This window comes from Vicugna pacos, chromosome 1 (assembly GCF_048564905.1).
Source record: "Vicugna pacos chromosome 1, VicPac4, whole genome shotgun sequence".
Taxonomy (NCBI): Eukaryota; Metazoa; Chordata; class Mammalia; order Artiodactyla; family Camelidae; genus Vicugna; species Vicugna pacos.
In genome coordinates, this window is record NC_132987.1 from 26162426 (window position 1) to 26182070 (window position 19645).

The following is a 19645-nucleotide window of genomic DNA, read 5'->3' on the forward strand; positions in this document are numbered from 1 at the left end:
GATGATTGCTCCTCCATGTCCAAAGTTTATGTGGAAATCATGCCACAGGTTCTGAAGTTTTGCTCTTTCTGAGGCTAGTTGTCACTCAGGGATTGAGTGCATTAGTCATAAAGATTCTGCACAGACTCACCCAGAATGCCAAGATGTTCCTCCTCAGGGCCTCTCTCCTTTTGATTTGTGAAGGAGGCATCTGTATACTCACGATAAACGAGCTTTTTATATGAGCCTCCAATTCTTGTAGAACCACGTTCAAAAAATACCTCTGAAGCACTGCCAAAAGAAAAAGGGCTTAACTCTGGACTTGAAAGCAGAACAGAGGCAGAATGCGAATTGAAGAGAAAAATTCTAACCAGTGCTTAGAGATAATTATTAGCCATGATTTACCAAATACTCAAAGAGAAGCAGAGAGTACTAGGCATTTCATAGAAGGGTATTCAGTTGAGGAGTAGAGACTCATGGCATGGAGATTTTACTTTTTCAAGTGAAATGAAAGAATTTCAAGAAGGTCCATGTCAACCCCTGACAGTTAATAAATTGTCCTACAGTAGAATCTTTCAAACAAATTACGAAATGTCCAAAAATACAATAGCTGTTCTATTGCATATTAGCACTCAGACGTTTCCATTTATTATCTGAAACTCTAATGACAATGCAACAAAGTTGGTTTTATTCTCCCCATTTTTCAAATGAAGAAATTAAATCTCAGAAAGGCATTTGACTTGCCAAAGCCACCTCATTCATCTCTTCCTCATTTGACAAACGTACTGCAGATCTGCTCTTTTAAAAAAATGTTTTTTTGGGGGGGGAAAGGGTAACTAGGGTTTGTTTTATTGTTTTATTTATTTAGTTAGTTAGTTATCTATTTATTTATTGAAGTGGAGTTGCTGGGGATTGAACCCAGGACCTCACACTTGCTAAGCACACAGTCTACCAGTGAACTGTACCCTCCCCTTGAACACCTGCTCTTTGCCAGGAACCGTGCTATGTGCTGATGGCATAACCATAAACAAGCTGGACCTGTCCCTGTCCACAAGGACTAAAGTCCCATCTGTCCCAGAAGACAGACTACAGACCAATCAATATAATAACATGTAATAAGCACAGGGTGTTAGGGAACATTTCTCCTGGGGTTGGAGGAAGTGGTGGGGAGAAGCCCCACAGGTTTTCCAGAGGAAGTGAGTCTTTGAAACCATCTAGAGGAGAAGTGGAGTTTAAAAGATGGAGTATGTGTGGTGGGGAGAATGCGGCAGGTGTTTACAAAGAGGGAACAGCCTGTGGGAAGGCTCAGAGGAGAGAGTGAACATGGCATGTTTTACAGAACATGACAGGAGCATAGCATGCAGGGCAGGGCAGAGGGGTGGAGAATGAGACTTGGAGGGAAGAAGGGGGCGGGCAGGAGGACATGGGTAAAGTTTCAGTTCTCCATCTCAGGGCAGTGGGAAAGTGTTGAAACATTTACATATTCAGGATTAGTGTTTTGGGAGGATCCCTCAGGAGGCTGCCTGGAAAGTGTGTTGGAATACGTAAGACGATGGTAGGGAGACCCGTCAGCAGACTGTCTTAAAATCTCAATGAGAGGCAGTGATGACTTCAGAGGCATTGGCAAAGAGGATAGAGAGAAGCAAACAACTTTTGGAGGTACGTAGGATATAATGGGGCACTATTTGATGAGAAGAGGAGGAGGGAGAGAGTCAAGGGTGGTAGTCAGGTTTGGGGCTTGATCAATGGATGAAAGGTGACACCATTCATGGAAACTCAGATTTGTGGGGAAGGCAATGGGTTCAGATTTGGATATATTGATTTGGAGGGACCTCATCCAAGTGGTGTGTCCATTAAAGCAGTTCAAAATCTAAATCTGAAATTTATAAGAGCCTTCTGGACTGGTGATACAGCTCTGGGAGTCGTCACATCTGGATGTCAGTGTCACCTGGGACTTAAATCTCTGCTTCAGGAGATGCAAGCTTGGGCAGAGCCAGGTCCAGCTACTGACCTATCATTTGTCATTGAGTAAATTACTTAATTTCTCCAAGTAGATGTGTGGTAAACAAGGCTTCTCTAAAAAGGTGATGTTTGAGCAGAGTCTTGGAACAGGGGTGTAGCATAGTCTCACTGATATTTTTGAAAGCTCACTTTGGCTGTTTTATGAGGAATGCACAGTAAGAAAGGGAGGCAGGAAGGAAGAACAACTGGGAGGTTATGGAAGTCATCAGACACGTACAAAAGTTAGCTTGTATACATCAAAGGACACTATTAAGAGAGTGAAAAGAAAACCTACAAAATAAAGGGAAATATTTGTAAAGTGTATATATCTGATAAGAGATTATTAATATCCAGAATATAAAAAGAACTCTTATACCTTAACAACAACAACAAAACCCAAACAATCTAATTTTTTAAATGAGCAAAGGACTTGAACTGACATTTCTCCAAATTGCCAACAAACATCTGAAAAAAATGCTCAATATCACTCATCATTGGGGAAATGCAAATCAAAACCACAATGTGATACCACTTTGTACTCATTAAAAGGGCTATTATCAAAAAAAGGGAAAATGAATGTTGATAAGGATGTTTGGAATCCTTGCACATTACTTGTGGGAACATAAAATGGTGCAGCCACTATGGAAAACCACATAGTGGCTCCTCAAAAAATTAAAAACAGAATTATATGATCAAGCAACTCCACTCCTAGTTGTATACCCAGAAGAATTGAAAGCAGAGATCTAAACAGATACTTGTACTCCACTGTTCACAGCAGCATTATTCACAACAGCCAAATGGTAGAAACCACTCAAGTGTCCATTAACAGAGAGAGGAATAAATAAAATGTGGTATATGAATACAATGGAATATTATTCAGCCTTAAAGAGGAATGGAATTCTGATACCTGCCACAGCATGGAGGAATCTTGGAAACATTATGCAAAATGAAATAAGCCAGACAAAAAAGGATAAATATTGCATGACTCCACCTGTTTTAGGTGCCTAGAATAGGCACATACATAGAGATAGAAAGTTGGATATCAGGGAAGGGGAGTTTTTGTTTAACAGACAAATAATTTCTGCTTGGAACGATGAAAAGCTCTGGAGATGGATAGTGTTGATGATTATATAATCTTGTGAATGTATTTAATGCTGCTGGGTTTTACAATGCTATGTTTTCAGAAATGGAAAGCAAATGAATTGATCTGTCTAATTGTATTCAGTGTTTTCTAGGGATTTTGTTGAGCATTTGATAACTTTTAAATCCATTCTTTTTCATGGACTCAGAAATCCTGTTTTTCAAACTTGGACTCACTACCAAACACCTTAATACATATTTAGCAGTCTAGTTAACTCAATTTCAGGTACCAATTAAAATTTTAATTTTTTAAGACTTTAATTGCTGAATCAGTCTTTTATACTTTTTTTTCTTAGGGGGAGGCACATTTTGAAATAATAATCTTTTTTTTTCCCCTGAATTACCTTTCAGGTGCTGTTAGGCTTTCTTTGGTGAAGTTGTCTATGCCGGAGGGTGCGTAGTTCCAGATGATTTCCTCCGCAGCAATGTAGTAGTGTCTGACATGTTTGCCACGGATGTCATCCTCAGATGAGGGCTTCTTACAGTCTTGTACTGAGAAAAAGGCCTGCAAACCAGCTGAAAATCACACAGAAGGAGACACTGGTTAATGGAGCCAATATTTCTCTCTCTTACTGCCTTGTAAAAACTGCTGGTGAAATGACACATAGAAATGGTAGAAACAGAGCTGGAAACCATACTACACACTAGAGTAAACAGTTGTAAATAAATTACTCATGGAAAGTTCAAGCAGTGAGGAGGTTGGAGTATAGCGCAGTGATAGAGCGAGTGCTTAGCATGCATGAGGTCCTGGGTTCAGTCTCCAGTACCTCCATTAAAAAATAAATAAATAAAGCCCAAATTACCTCCCTCCAAAAAAATTTTTAAAAAAATTCTCTATGTGGCACAGAGAAGATACTACTTGTGTTTTTAAAAATGTGGAACCAGTTTCTGTGGCATTCCACTTAGGAGGTCTTTGGGATGAGGAAAATAAAAAAGGTAAGGGATGTGGAGAGAAATGAATTTTCTCTGTATTTTATTGCACCTACACAGTGAGTTCAGCATTAAAATAAATAAGGCTTTAATGAGAAAAAATAGATAAATGATCAAGAGAGGTTTTGCCACAGTTTGAGGGATAGGGCAGAGTAGGGGAGGGGGAATAGAATGGGCATGTGCTATTATTGTTCTCTCCAATAAAATGGTTATGTACCTGCGGTGCTGGGCCCTCTGCGGCCAAGGTCACATCTGATGAATGAGATTATGTTTGAAGGTCAAAGTAACATACTCAAAGACCCATATTAAACCTAATTTCTTCAGGAGACCAATATTACAAACTAGTATTTTTCAAGGGCTGGGAATATTTTATTGCCTCACATTAAAGAGATGGAGGAGGGATTTAGCATGTTAAACCAAGGAATAGCTGGACTCAAAGAACAAAGTTGATTATATTTAAGAGAATCAAGTCAAAAAGCTACTTTTCAGCACAATATGCAAATCTTCTGGTGTTTATAATATTGTATAGTTTACAAAGCTGAGAAACTGTATATAGTGTTATACTTTTAGGGTAGGACTATATATACATTCAGGGCCAATTTTTCTTTTCCAAAAATTAACATATTTTCAGTTTTAATTACTTTATAAGTGCTCCAGTCTTTATTTTTTTTCAGAATTACATTATGATTCATACTGTCATAGGAATAAAATTAAGTTACCAGTTCAAAGCTCAGATCATTCCAAAGATATTTAGCTTTTAGATTCTGATTTCTAATAATCCTTCATGAATACTGGAAATGGGACATGGCTCCCTTTTCAACTGACAGCTAATTTCAGGCAAAGATGCCTTACCTTTCAGATGGTTTAGATTCTGACAGCTAAGCATCCATTCTCCAGGGTTCTGGGCCACCATTAAAGCATCAAAGAGGGTAGCAGGAAAGAGATTGACTGTGTCGATACGGAAGTTCTTACTCGTCAACACTTGCCCGTGGAAGAAAGCTGCATGCACGTCAATTTCATTACCCATACCAAAAAGGTACCATTTTACTCTGTCCCCAGCACACATGGAGAGCCCTGGGAGACTTCCAAAAGCGTAACCATTCACAGCTGTAAATCAAGAGCAGAGATGATGACTAGCAGACATTGGTGTCCGGGTTATTGACAGTAACCCCTACAGATACAAAATTAACTTGGGGTGGGAAATACCTGGCACACATCCTCCCTCCTGCACCCCCATCAGACATTGTTAATCAATCACAGCACTCTCATTTGGACCTGAATTCAGCCTCAGAATTTTTGTCAACACAATATTAGCAGATGAACACAACACTGAAGATAAAACCTATTTGCTCTCTTTGTTATAAACTATGCACCTTGAAATGTTCATGTGTGCATTAGTAAATACAAACGATTGCACACATACATATATGTACAAAATGTACACACGTATGGCAAATAGAAAAGAAGAGACTGAAGGTTATTTAGTGATCAATTATGTATCGTGTCAGTGGTGGTAGCGTGGATGATTTCAATGTTTTCTTTTCTGTTTGTCAGGACTTTTCAAATTTTCTACAGTGACTGTGAATTGCTTTTGTAATAAGAACACAAAGAAATTTTTTATTTTAGATTGGAAGACAAAATTTGAAGACATATGGAGGAAAGAAGAAACACATGAAGACGTTAGGGACCAGTTACCAGAGCCACAAAGACCTCAAAGTTCAAAAGCACGATGGCCTGAGATTCTTTGAAGAAACTAAGGGTCACCGTTCAAACTAGGAGGTCTTAGAGTTAAGGCGGAAATTGGTTCTGGGAAGCACAGTGAATGAACCAGATGCAACAAAGGCACCACACCAGGTCTAGCCAGACCAGAAGTTTGAGTATCTAGCACCTGTTTTGGTTAGCACATAACAGATGCTGGATTAAAGCATGGGAAGAGGAACGTCAAGCTGAAAAAAGCAAAAGTTGGAAACAAAAATCTGTACTTTGTTAACTTTTTTTTTTTTGATAGTACAGTTATTTTCGTGTTCTCAGTTTCTGAGTAAGGGTTATTTTGAAGAAGCTAAACACAAACAAACAAAAAATCTATACTTATTTGTCTAGCTGGTGTTAAAGGATTTGATTTTTTATGCAAATTCTGAGTGATACACTGTCTTTATTGACACATTTAGTGACTAATTATCTTGTGTCGAGAAATAAGAAGCAGTGTCTAGGTAGTACAGAAAGAATTTCTAGAAGAAATAAAGTGAACTAAAATAAAGAAAAAAATTATGCAAAGTTTGTGGGGAGGGTAGTGAGGGACAATATATACGTAAAAGAAATACCTTTTAGACCTAGTGGTCTGAACTAGTTTCATTAATATAGTTCAATGTTTTACAATATAATTTAATAATATTAGGCTACCTCGAATAGTTCTTAGAATGACTTGGGAGGATAAAAAATATATAAATATAACACACATATGCATTTAACCATAACTGATAATTTTTTATCTTTATCAGTTTGGAAAAAAAAATAGGACCTATCTGGCTTTACCTGGCTTGAAGCTTAGACTGACCCGTTAAATCAAATATCATGTTACACATCCAATAGGCTTTGTTACCATGGTCATAGATTAGAAACACACTACTGATCACGTGAGGGAATAAGCTTAGCAGAGTTAATGGATTGGGGAAAATAAGATAAAGTTAACAAGTCTTGTGTAATCTTACAATACATTCTGTTACTCTCCTGGAAGTCTTCATTGTCTTTGTCAACTTTTTCTGGTTCAGAGCAGTAGGTTTTAATGTTGTCTTCTAGGTACCAGCTGAAATTTTCATCCGCCACAGAAAACATCACCACAAATTCTTGATCAATATTTTTTTCTTTTTCTTGATCCAGAGAATCTAACGTGAAAATTACTATTTCAGTAAGACTTAATTTTTAGAATTTTAGCATGTGATTTATAGTTTTTAAAATTTTTAGTATTTATTTTCCTAATAAATCACAAGTCTAGACCAGTCACTCCTGTTTTATAGACTTCGACACCCTGAGGGAATTTTACATGCAGTAACCTGAGTTTGTGAGATCCTCATATATCTGGATATACACTGACCACGTAACTATTCAATATTTTTTGGCAAATGAGAGGGTTGGAATTCAAAGTTGTGTGTACATCTTTGAGTGTATATAGTCACAAACTGAGACAGCAAGACTTTGTAGGTAACTAAGCTATGCAGTTTTTTTCATGATGTCAGAGATGGATCCTATGATAATACATTTACCATCACAAAGCAGATAACTACAGATCTATCACCATGGCATGTCATTAAGGGAGTCATGTTTGGTAAAATCATACATCTCTTCAGTACCACTGTGGGAAGTTAGATACAGGAAACCTACCCCCAGGGAGAGCGTATTTATTGCAGCTGGGCAATGTGCGCGAATACTTGCTCCACGTATCCCTTCTCCCCCTTCTCCTTCCCTGCTTTTTCCTTTCTTTTTTCTAGACTCACCACCTCTCTACTTTACACACTCAGTCATAACATGGAAGACTTAACATTTATTTAAAAAACAAGACGTCTCTGTCTACTGCCTTTGGTCATTTATTGTGAGTGGTAAAGAGAACATGTACCTTTTTTACAGTGTATTAAAGGTCCAATTAGTCCTGAGGCGATATCTCTTGGAGCATCAATGTGGGAATGATAAATCCTGGTCACACAATTGCTGTCTTCCTCCCCGGGACCTTGTTCTGGGTCGGCATGCAATATGTATGTATGCTGCTCACCTGGCTGCACTTTGTTGCCTGCTTTTTGAAAATCTGTGGTGTTATCAGGGTAGACGGCCCCTGGGAAACAACATGCAATAAAATTACAAATTGAGTACGTTTGAATTGAAGTGAGAAAATAGATGGTCCATTAATTTGGTCAGCAAACATTTATTCAACATCTAGTATGTGCCCCCTTGGGGATGCAGTGATATCGTATTTGAACACAGAGAATAAGAGGCAAATGGCTACAGGGTCTGGACATTTCGCAGAAAAGGTCACTTTTTATACCTGGCTGAGTCTTCAAGGAGTGTAATAGATATGTCAGGACAATAGTGACTTTGGGTTTGCAATTTAGAGAACCACTTTTGCCCTGGGGCTATGGTATGGAAGTAAGAGCAAAACGTTTACCTTCTACAATCAGAAGCTTCCTGTATGGTATTAGATTTTTTGCCTGTGCTTTAACCATGGAATTGTTTTATTTTACTTTAATTTTGTAAATTTCCAAACATATGTGAAAGTTGAGAAAATAATATGATGAACCTCCCTGTGCCCATCAACTTAGCCTTAACAATGACTGATTCAAGGCCAATCTTATTTCATCTATACTCCCATCCACTCTTATCCCATCATCACTGAATTATTCTAAAGCAAATCTCAGACATCATATCATTTCATTCATAAATACTTGAGTATGTATCTCTAAAAGTCAAGAATTCTTTTTTCTAACATAGCCACAATACAATTATCATACCTTAAAAATGATTAATACCCTAATATGCCATGAAGCTATAAAAAATAAATAAGATGGCAATCAGCTTCTATGCTATGAATGTAATTGTTTGGTCTAGGAAAACAAAGAAAAAATATAGATGGTCAAAACATTCACCTTGTAAAGCAATACTTCTTTTAAAAAGATAATAATTAATCAAAACTAATTTGATCTTAATTTCCAACTCGATCCTTATCATTTCAATGACTGTAGCATGGCCTCAGCATTTCTGCTTATGATAATAGCTGACATTTATTGAGCTATTATTATGTTATTACATATTATTTTATCACTGTCCCTATTTTATACATGGGAAAACTGAAACATAGGGAATGTGACTTGTCCAAGATTATTCAGCCAGTAAAAGGCAAGGTTGCACTCGAACATTGGTCTATTAATTTTGAAGCCCTAGCTCTTAACCATAACAAAACACCATCTCTTTTCATCATCAAGGACTAAGAATGAGATCATAAGCACCAAACTTAATCTTTGCTCTTCCTGTACTGTCTGTAAGGCCCCCCAGTCCTACATTCAAGTGACCTTTTGGTTGCTGTGTCTCAGATGTGACTCTGGGATTATCCAGCCACATGCACCATTTGGAGGACGTAGGAGACCACTCGTGCTGCCTTAGCCAGGACAGAGTTTATCCAAAGTTAGGACGGGAGGTGGCAATGGCTACAGTGTGTTCACAGGTAGAAACTTCAGAGATAAGACAATCCTCATCTTGAGTCCTGTTTCTTCCCTCTGGACTTCTGCCTTTCCTAGGCTTTGATGCACACTACTTATTTCTCTTATTTTGACTCTTTGTCTGGAAGGGAGTTGGGCATTGGGAAGGAAGGCCTAGCTCTCATGGACTCTTGTCTGTATGAGTCCACCCGGAAACACTATCACATTCACATTTCACACCAACAAGCACAACCAAGAGAAACATGGCATTATTAGGATGAACCAAGATAATTATTCATAAAATAGTTTAGAGCTAAACAACATAGCTATAGGTCTTATCCAGGATGGGAGTCCATAATCTCAGAAGTTAAAAAGTGCTCCCCCAAAGTATGGAGATTTCTTTAAAAAAACACTAAAAATAGAATTACTATCCGATTCAGCAATCCCACTCCTGGGTATATATCTGGAGAAAACTCTAATTTGAAAAGATACATGCACCACAATGTTCATAGCAGCACTATTTACAACAGCCAAGACATGGAAGCAACCTAAATGTCCATCGACAGATGATTTGGTAAAGAAGTTGTGTGTGTGTGTGTGTGTGTTTATAAATACTACTCAGCCATAAACAAAAAGAATGAAATAATACCATTTGCTGCAACATGGATGGACCTGGAGAGCAGAGATCATCATACTAAGTGAGATAAGTCAGACAGAGAAAGACAAATATTACATGATATCACTTATATGTGGCATCTAAAAAATGATACAAATGAACTTATTTATGAAACAGAAACAGACTCACAGATATAGAAAACAAAATTACTGTTACCAAAGAGAAAAAAGGGTAAGGGTTAAATTAGGAGTTTGGGATTAGAAGCTATAAACTACTATATATAAAATAAACAACAAGATCTTACTGTATAGCACAGGGAGCTATATTCAATATCTTGTAATAACCTATAATGAAAAAGAATATGAAAAGGAATATATATATATACACACACACACACACACACACACACATATATATATATATATATATATAACTGAGTCACTCTGCTGTACACCAGAAACACACAACATTGTGAATCAACTCTACTTTAATAAAAAATAAAAAGTGCTCCCACTGAAGAGGAAGAGGAAATTCCAGCTAGCATATGAGCTGAACTCACCCTCATGTTCCTTATAGTAAGTCATTCCATGTGCATGAAATGTATAGGGTCTAGAGGCGAAGTTTTTTAAATGTACATAAACTTTATCTCCCGTTTCAGCTTTGATAATAGGACCTAAAAACCCCAGCCAGACAGGTTTTTCTATAATCATTTCAAAGGTTTCATCTGTGTACTGAAGATAAAGGGCCTTCTTGTAGACTCTTCCAATTCTGTTGGGGCCATTTTGAAGATAGATATCAGAATGTTCCCTGCAAAGGAAGAGAAGATAACTCTATGAGAAGCCATCATTTCTGGGGATAACATTATAATTAAAGAGAAATGAATGACCGCATCACATTAAATGTTTGCCTGTAGTTGTAGGGATGCCTCCAAAACATGGAGAGGAGAGCTGTCACTTAGCCCTGTTATTTCAATTATGTGAGGTGTCCCATAACAGCCACATGGCAGATAACCATGTGTGAATGCACCATAAAAAAATAATGCATCTTCCCAGAGTATTTCCTACAAGATTTTCATATTAAAACACAGAGGCATTATGGAATGGAATATAAAATATTAAAGTGAAATATTAAAGCAGTTAAGATATTTCTCACATATGGTGTACATATTTCAGCCACTGGAAAAATTTGAGTTTCTAAGCAATCAATCTGGATATGTGAGGTGTCAAAGTGTATATATAGAGGGGAGAGAAATAGCTCAGTGGTAGAGTGCATGCCTAGTATGCTTAAGGTCTTGGGTTCAATTCCCAGTACCTTTATTAAAAAAAGAAAAGAAAAGAAAATACTTTTAAAAAGTGTTTACATTTCAAAAAAAAAGTGTGTGTATATATTTCTTTCCTAAAGTAAAACTAATAATGTTGAAGTAATTCTGTAATTTTTATTTCTTTTAGCAAACCTAAATCAAAGTTAGAATTGATGCATGCAATGTGTGTGGGTTTTTAAATTACTTTTGCATTCGAATTACTCCGGTATTTTTTTAATCCCTTGCTACCAAAAATACTTAAACATTGAATGTTTATACTCTGGTTAGTGGCTGATTAATAGTTGCTTAAAACGTTCCTAAAAATATCTGCAAAGTAAATAGTAGCCAGGAAAAAAAAAAAGAAAGTGAGTTTGGCATTGAAACTTTTGAACTGGCTCAAGTTACTGTCCTTAACAGAAGCCTGTATAGCTTCAGGGGAGCTACTTGTGAGCAATGCCATCTAGCCGTTCAGGAGAACCCATTTAAAACTCGGACTTGGGCAAGCCCCTCCACAACCGAGGTCTCCTCCACTAGAATAAAAACTGCTAACACCCTGGCTGATGATCTGGTTTTGTGTGTGTTTGTGTGTGTGTGTGTGTGTGTGTGTGTCTCAGAGACCTTTGATGCCTTTCCATTTTCCACTCAACCCATGTGGGGCTGGATGACCTGACTGAGAAATAAACTTTGTCTTGTTTTCTCGGCGGTAAGCTCATCGGAAAGAATGAGGGATGTTTTTCCTTTCTCTCTTCAAGATGAGAGCAGGGCTTGTCTGGAAGCTCTGGGTTTTCACTGTTGCAGAGTTTAATGGCCTAGTTTTTTAAAATCTAGGGCTTTAGCCTAATGTTTCTTAAGTTTTAATGTGCATAGGAATCTACTGAGGACCTTGATAAAATGCAAGTTCTTGGGCCCCAGCCCAACTGATACTGTGTGTGTGCGGCTGGCGTGGGGTTCAGGCATCTGCATATACTGACAGGTACCCCTACGTGTTCTGATGCTGCTCTGGGCTCCTGGGCAACTTGAGGTGGGGAGGCTCCAGGGTGAAGGGGAAGAAAGCTGCCCAATCCCAGAGGTAGTGGGATTCCCAGAGGCCATGAGACAGAAAGGAGGCAGGTTCTGTTTCCAGGTCATTCCCTGGTAGTGACCAGCTCCCTGCGGGCATGGCTGCTTGAGAAAATCAGATTAAGCCTGAGTGCTGGGAGCACTTGGCAGTGACCCTGGGGGCTGAGTTTAGGCGGTGGGAATGGGTGTTGAAAACAAAACCAGGGGGCTTTGACAATGAGTATCTCGCAGTTGTCACCCTGGGGACCCCAACTTTCCTGGATTGTTTAAACCCCAGGATTCTCAGATTGTTCACTGAAAAATGAATGAGGTGGGATTCCTTTCCCCTATCATGGTGGGAGAAGAGCCAGGCTGGAGGTTAGAAAAATAAAGAAGTGACATCTTTTGTACCCACTATGGCGAATCCCACGCTTATGCCTTTATTTCTCGTATTCATTTTCATTTTCTAATTTCTTGTTGCAGTTTCCACTTTATCAAATGAAACAGAAAAAAAATTTAGAAGGGCTCTGAAGAGACTTCAAGGACATGAAAATGCATGGAAAAACAGCAGGATGGGGTATGAATTCTTCCCCTCAAACTGCAGCATTTGTATGGACAGGAGTTGTCTTAATAAATAGATGTTTTAACAACAGCAAAATTCCAAGGCACTGAAGATCACTGAGACGAAAGGCAGATTCATCCAGTCCATACAGCTGAGAGGAGGTCAGGAAGAGGACAGTGTCAGTCTGGCACACTGTTCCAGATGCAAAGATGGAATTCCTCTCTGGTCGCACCAGAACCTGGACCACTCAGTATCACACAGGCCCATCTAAACCTCAGGTAAATTTTCTCCAGTGTCTGTCTCCTACTGTTAGGAGATCAGCTCCAATAACATTTAAGTAGAGATTCTCATCTGTGTTCTACCATGCCCTGTTGATACACATTAAACAAGGCCAATGTTTAAAAATAGCCCTCAAATTCTGAAGGCTTCATTTAAGTACAGTGTGTATTTATATTTCCTGTCTGTGACTCTAAAGCATTAAGGAATATATCACATCCCATTTCAATAAATTGCAGTAGGTTTTGTGAAAATGTTCTGATTTCATTGAAATTCTCCTGTATTAATCATTTCCTGAAATAGGAGGAGCATTGCCCAAGCTTTGGGATTCGTTTTTTGCATACAAAGATTTTTTTTTAGCGGAGGGCTGAAAATTACTTTAAAAATAATTGATCTGAAGTTACAATCTATTCAGGGCTCTTAACATTTGGAATGTCTTTTATACACATAGCAATATAAAAATGTGTTTCCCATCTTGTCTTTTTTCTGAAACAAAATTAAGCCTTAACCAAATTGGGAAATATTTCACATCATGTGATACTTTGGGGGAGGTCTGTTTGCTTATGTTCTGTCCCCAAAGGAACATAAAAGTGTCATTAGGGGACATCTATTTAATTTCAAGAGTACAGCCTAGGGACAAAGGGTCAGTTACTGGAAGCTTGCAGAAGTTTGCCAGTCAGCTATCCAGTCAAAAAAAATCTATTATGGTTGTTCTTTATCCAAACAAATAATTCACATTAATTGTAAACCTTCTGGTTGATAATTATAACATGCATTTTTCTACTCATTACAACAGGTAAGTCCCTGTCTCAACAATCGCATCCCTCCCTTTTAGCTTTTCAATTCCTATAATCCTATAGTAATTCCTATACTTTCTGGTAGATTCAGACATAGAAGTGGCTTTTTAACAGTAGGGGAATTAAAAAAATGTTTAAACTGCCTTAGTAAGATAATAATAATGCTACTCCTTCCTATAAATTCAAAATACACTCAAGTGGTCTTGGTTTATGTCTAGATGTGGTTACTAAAATGTGGGTAATATACGTGAAAAGTTTCTGGATTCTTGGCTTCATTAATTGAGACATAGTATATTAGTTTTCTATTGCAGTGTAACAGATTATTACAAAGCAGCTTAAAACAACACCCATTTATTATTCCACAGTTCCATGGATCAGAAGTCCGGCATGGCATGACTGGTTGTCTGTCTGGGCTATTATAAGGCTGGCATCAAGGTGTTGGCTGGGCTGAGTACTTGTCTGGAGGATCTGTGGAGAAATCCACAGCCCTGCTCACTCAGGTTATGGGCAGAATTCAGTTCACTGTGGTTGTAGGACTGAAATCCCTGTTTCCCTGCTGGCTGTCAGCTGAGGACCTCTCCCAATTCCTTAAGGCCACTGGTATTTCTTCCCAGGTGGTCCCTTCTCGTTCAGGTCAGCAAAAGTTTGTTGAATTCCCCCCTCAGATCTCTTGAAATCTCTCTGATTTCCTCTTCTTCCACTGAAGAATTCTCTGCCTTAGACTAGGCCCACCCAGAGCATGTTCCTGCTTTAAGGTCAGCTGTGTCATGGGCTAACATAAATCGTGGGAGTGATAGCTCATCATATTCACCAGTTCTGGAGATTTAGGGTAGGATAGTTTGGGAGGCGGGGGGACATTAAAAAATTCTCCGTACTACACACAGGAATCACAAGGACAACAGTCAAAAATTAACTACTGGGCAAAGTCTCGACCTAGTTGTACACAGCACAAAAACCGCACAAACTCAAATGACTTACGGGTTCTAACTAGCCTGGCTTTACTAGCACAGCATGAGAGCGGTATCGAGGTGTCAGCCCTCTTAGATCTGTTTTTAGGGGAAAATAGCAGCGGTGATAATAAATTGTAGAGCTTGACAAGTCTGAAATGGTGTCTTCACTTCACTAGCTCCTGCACGCAGGTGGTCCTATGTGAAGTGTTTGTAGCACACTGGCTTTCACTTTACTGTTTTTTATTTGGCAGCCTTGAAGTACATATGAGGAATGGTAGTGACTCTTCCAGATAATTTTAGCTTATAATTATACCTCCTTAAGAATCATTAAAAAAATTTAAGATCATTTTGAAGGGGTAAAATGAATACCTTCTGCGCAAGTTTTTTTTCTTTAGAAGCGTTTTGTTTACTTTCCTGTTTTCCTAAACAGGGAGTCCTAGGGAAAAAATTCAATTTTTTCGTGATAGTAATGGTAAATACTAACATTTATTAAGCACTTACAGTATCCTGATCACTCAATATTACAATACTTATGATAATGCCATAATGTGGACTATTCTTAGTTTGTCCTCTGTTTCTTTGGCCAAAATTTGAACTTCTTCTTGGTCATTGGTTTTGTTGATGAAGACATCTTTACTATAACATTTCTGATTTATTTCTCAAACCTACAGAGGGCTGTAAAACTAGGTAACAAAGTCTGTAAAACCTGTATGTTATGTATGTTAACATCATCAAGCCTGACGGAGAGCCTACAGTGTCCGTGTAGAAGGGCTTCGTGCTGGCTGTTCTTGTGTTTAAAGAATTTTTCACTTACTTCTAGCTTCCTCTAGATCACCAGAAAAAAAAAAAGTAGCCTGAATAAAACAGGAGGATTGTCACTTACTGCTATTATGGACCCAGCAAAGTCAACATATATTCATATATTTAATTAGGGCCTACTATGGGCCCAGAACACAGTATTGTGTTTGCTAATTGTTTTTTTATATATGTCTTTTATTGTTATTTAAATACAAATAATTTAGGAGCAGGAACTATATTTTATAGATCTTTAATTATTTATTGATTTGTTGAAGTTGCAGATAAGGCACTGACCTAGGTAAATGGCAATGCTGAGCATAAAGAAATTACTTTCTACCTCGCCCCATTAGAAGAAAATGCTACTGGTACAATAATAATAATTAAAAAAAAAGAAATAAACTCTATTTCCCTAGTAAGAAATCCATACATTTTTCTCTTTTATATCTGACAAAGTTTTCAGTCCCACTAACCCTATGTAGAACTCCATAAATCGACTTTTCCTATTTCATTCTATCTTTTGATTTGTTCTACAGTGTAAATCTGTCCACACTAGGATCAAGGGAAAGTTTTTGTAACACAGCCTATCATTTCTTCTAGCTTCTATCTACCTTTTATTCATTCACTTTCATTTATTCAAAAATGTTTATTTGGTGTCTATACGTTCTAGGCACTAACGATCACCAGTGAATGTAACAGATGGAATTTCTGCCGTCTCAGTACAGACTTTCCTCTCCATTGTTCCAGATCTTCAAGGTCAACATCAGCTTAAACCTAATTCTCTGCCTAACAATCATATTGCCCTCTTCCAACCTATTTCTCAGCCTGTTTATCTCCACTTAACCTTCTTAATCTTCACACAGCAAGGATGTCAGTCTTGTCTGGTGATAAGGCATCATCCTTTGCCAACTGGGTGGGTGTTATGATCTGAATATTTGTGCCCCCCCAATTCATATGTTAAAATTCTATCCCCTAATGTGATGGTATTAGGAGGTGAGGCCTTTGGGAGGGGTTTAGGTCATGAGGGTGGAGCCCTTATGAATGGGGGTGGTGCCTTATAAAAGAGGCTCCAAAGAGACCCTTAGCCCCTTTCACCAAATGAGGACACAGAGAAAAGACTATGAACCAGAAAGAGAGCTCTTACTAGAACATGACCATGCTGGCACCTTGATCTTCGACGTCCGAGCCTCCTGAACTGCGAGAAACAAATTTCTGTTGTCGACCCAGACTGGGGCGTTTTGTTACAGAACACTGAATGGATTAAGCAGCTGGATATTTTGCAAATCTGAGACACAGGGAACGAAAAGTTGCTACCTCAACTCATCTGTACAGAAAGGTTAGCAAAGTATTGGCAAAATTGCTGCAGCTCTATTCAACATTCGCTGTTCAGATGTATAGAAAAATTGCACAGGCAGAGTGAGCAGCGCCATCTGGAGTTTGCACAACGCTAGGCTGTTACTGAAGCAAAAGGAGATGATCAAGCCCATGACGTATAACCTCCCTAGCACAGGTAGGACACTGGAGTGTTTAAAAATAAAGGAATTCTCTTCCTTCCCTGCAAAAAGCAATTCCTTAACAAAGCGCTTTTCTTTCTAAATGTCTAGAATTATTAACTCATACTCGGGGCAATGTCCTGTACTTATAATGCCAAATAAAGCAGATTTTTGATCACGAGTATTGGCAGAAGAATGGTGGGTGAGGGCACAAAGTAGGACAGTACTTTTTTTTTTCTAAGGTGTCTGACTTTTTAAAAAAATCTGTCTGGTTTTCCTATTAAAAACGTATACAATTTACATTATATTTAATGGGGAAATACTGAATCCATACAAAATAACAGTCACTCTGGAGCCATAAAAATCTGTCATATTCCTAAGAAGAGAATACTACTTCAAAACCAAGCTTAAAAAAAGTTAATTGCAAGATTTAGTAGTTTTATTTGAAATCAATTCTCTTTGGGTCAAAAACTTTCCTTACTGTATATTATTAACCAAAAAAAAAAAAACTTAAAAAGTTGATATTATTATCAGCTATGCATTTATTCTTTTACTTTGAAAAATTTCAAACACACATACAGTTAATGAAAGTAATGTCTACTCGTCAGCAATTATGAAATTTGGATACTTGTGAGCTTTTTTTTTGAAGATTCAGTCTTAGCAGCGGATGGTCATTGGGCTCATTTGTCACCATTAACATACATTAAGTGTTACTATTAAAATACATTCATCAGATTAAAACTCCCTTTTCACTATTAAAATACATTTTTAACTGTAGTGAACACTGGTTTTGAATAACAAATTTCAGTTCGGTGTTAACAGTATTCAAAGTGATGACTTTGGTATAGAGAAACTTCCATTACAAAAAACTTCAAGGAGAACTGCACTTTTTTGTTTTTCTGTGAGGTGAGTGTTGCTTGCAATAAGAGAGCTTTCAATGGACACATGAAAACCTTTAAGTTACATGGAGTTTTTTTGAAGGGGCGTTATAGTAAGTATCTGACATTTCTTTGGTGCATGTGTGATGCGTCAGGCACAGTACTAAGAGCTTTACATGCCCACTCTTCAAACAACCCAGTGGAGTACTCTTACTATCTTCCTTTTACAGATTAGGATGCTAAGTCTGAGAAAGATGAGTGTAATTATGTATCCAGAGTCATCCAACAAGCACTAGGCAGAGTTATATTTATTAAAATTGTATTTGATTTCTATAAATCATTCTTTGAAGGATTAAAAAACGTTTATTCTCACCACTAGCAGTCAGTAAATGGTAGGGTTAACATAACATGTTATACAGTCCTTCTTTAGATTACAGAACTTCTGCAGAAACAGACAAAAAGACAGAATCCTGATGGAAGATGCAGTAACAACCAGAGGAGGTAATAACAAGCCCACAGAGTTCCCCAGGACCAAGCGAAAAGGAGTGAGGCAGCCTCTCAAAAAATAAACAAGCAAAATCCCAGGAATTAGAGGAGATTTTTTAAAGTGCCTTGGGTTTCAAGCCCATATTTTGCAGCTTGTTTTACATAACATATCAAAGAAATACTTCATCTTATTGGCTCTATTTTTTTTAATCAACAATTTATAAGTTTGGTCTATAAACAAGAAAAAATAGTAACTTACTTGTCAACTGAAATAAGCTTCTTTTCTCCATTGTCAGAGGCGTAGTTCCAAGTTGTCTCAATAATTCCAATGTAATAATGCTTATCTTTGGCCCGGGCTGAGGTACTATAAAAAATTAGAAAAATACCAAGCAAGAAAATCTTCATTCTTTTTTCCTCCTGAAGCCTGAGACGCAGTGAAATGAAATCGGAAGCAGGCAATTTTATAAATAAGGCTTTCTTCCTTTATTTGCTTGACTGACAGAATTTTATGTTGCACAAGACTAAATTATTTCGTTAAAGCAAATAACATTTTCCACTTCAGTTCAGTTCTCGTAAACCCAGAAAAAACCCTAGATTTCCATTGCCAGGATTCTCTGATTACAAATAAAAAGTCAACAGTTATTGTTGGAGGCACTGGAGTGTGGATAACTCTGCTTCTACCATTTGTTGTGTAAATTCCAGGAGGGCAGAGATCATGTCTAAATGCTCCCTTTGTTCCTCCAACAATATGCCACAGTACAGTGCCCCGTACTCAGCGAACTTTCAATAAACTGGGACTAAAATGATGCACAATGAATCAAAATATGTAGCTCTTTACTTTCGAAAAGCCAAACAATAGTAAATTACCATTTTAGTTATGAAATGTGATATTTAGCATGCCAAATATAAGTACCCCAAAATAAGAATTTATTTTGAAGGATTTATTTATTTTGTAAGCTCTGAACACATCTGCACAGAAAGTTTATCAGGTTAGTCTGTATTGCTAAATGCAGATAAATAGCAGAGTGTAACCGGGGTTGATGATGCTGTTTCAATCATCGAAGAAATCAGACCTAGATAAACCCATCTTCAAAGGCAAAGTTGATCTTAGTTAAATGGAAGGAGCTCTACTTTACTAACCTGGGATTTCTCTCTTTGATGAGGACATGAATTTGGGGGAAATTCATTTTATTTTTGTTCTTCAGTTGAGGAAAACCCTGATGA

At 37.7% G+C, this 19645-nt stretch overlaps 1 protein-coding gene across 2 annotated transcripts in view; it reads right to left on the minus strand.

Annotated features, from left to right (window-relative positions):
• Positions 1–19037, minus strand: part of CP (ceruloplasmin) — a 53458-nt gene extending 34421 nt beyond the window's left edge. For both annotated transcript variants that reach the window (XM_015237966.3, XM_006202790.4), the window contains exons 1-7: positions 18681–19037; positions 10406–10653; positions 7661–7873; positions 6759–6932; positions 4903–5157; positions 3465–3636; positions 131–270 (exon numbers count right to left, since the gene is read on the minus strand). In XM_015237966.3, the coding sequence (XP_015093452.1) occupies positions 131–270; positions 3465–3636; positions 4903–5157; positions 6759–6932; positions 7661–7873; positions 10406–10653; positions 18681–18826 (1348 nt within the window). In that variant the 5' untranslated portion in view covers positions 18827–19037. The remainder of the gene's footprint in view (positions 1–130; positions 271–3464; positions 3637–4902; positions 5158–6758; positions 6933–7660; positions 7874–10405; positions 10654–18680) is intronic.
• Between the last annotated feature and the right edge of the window lie 608 nt (positions 19038–19645).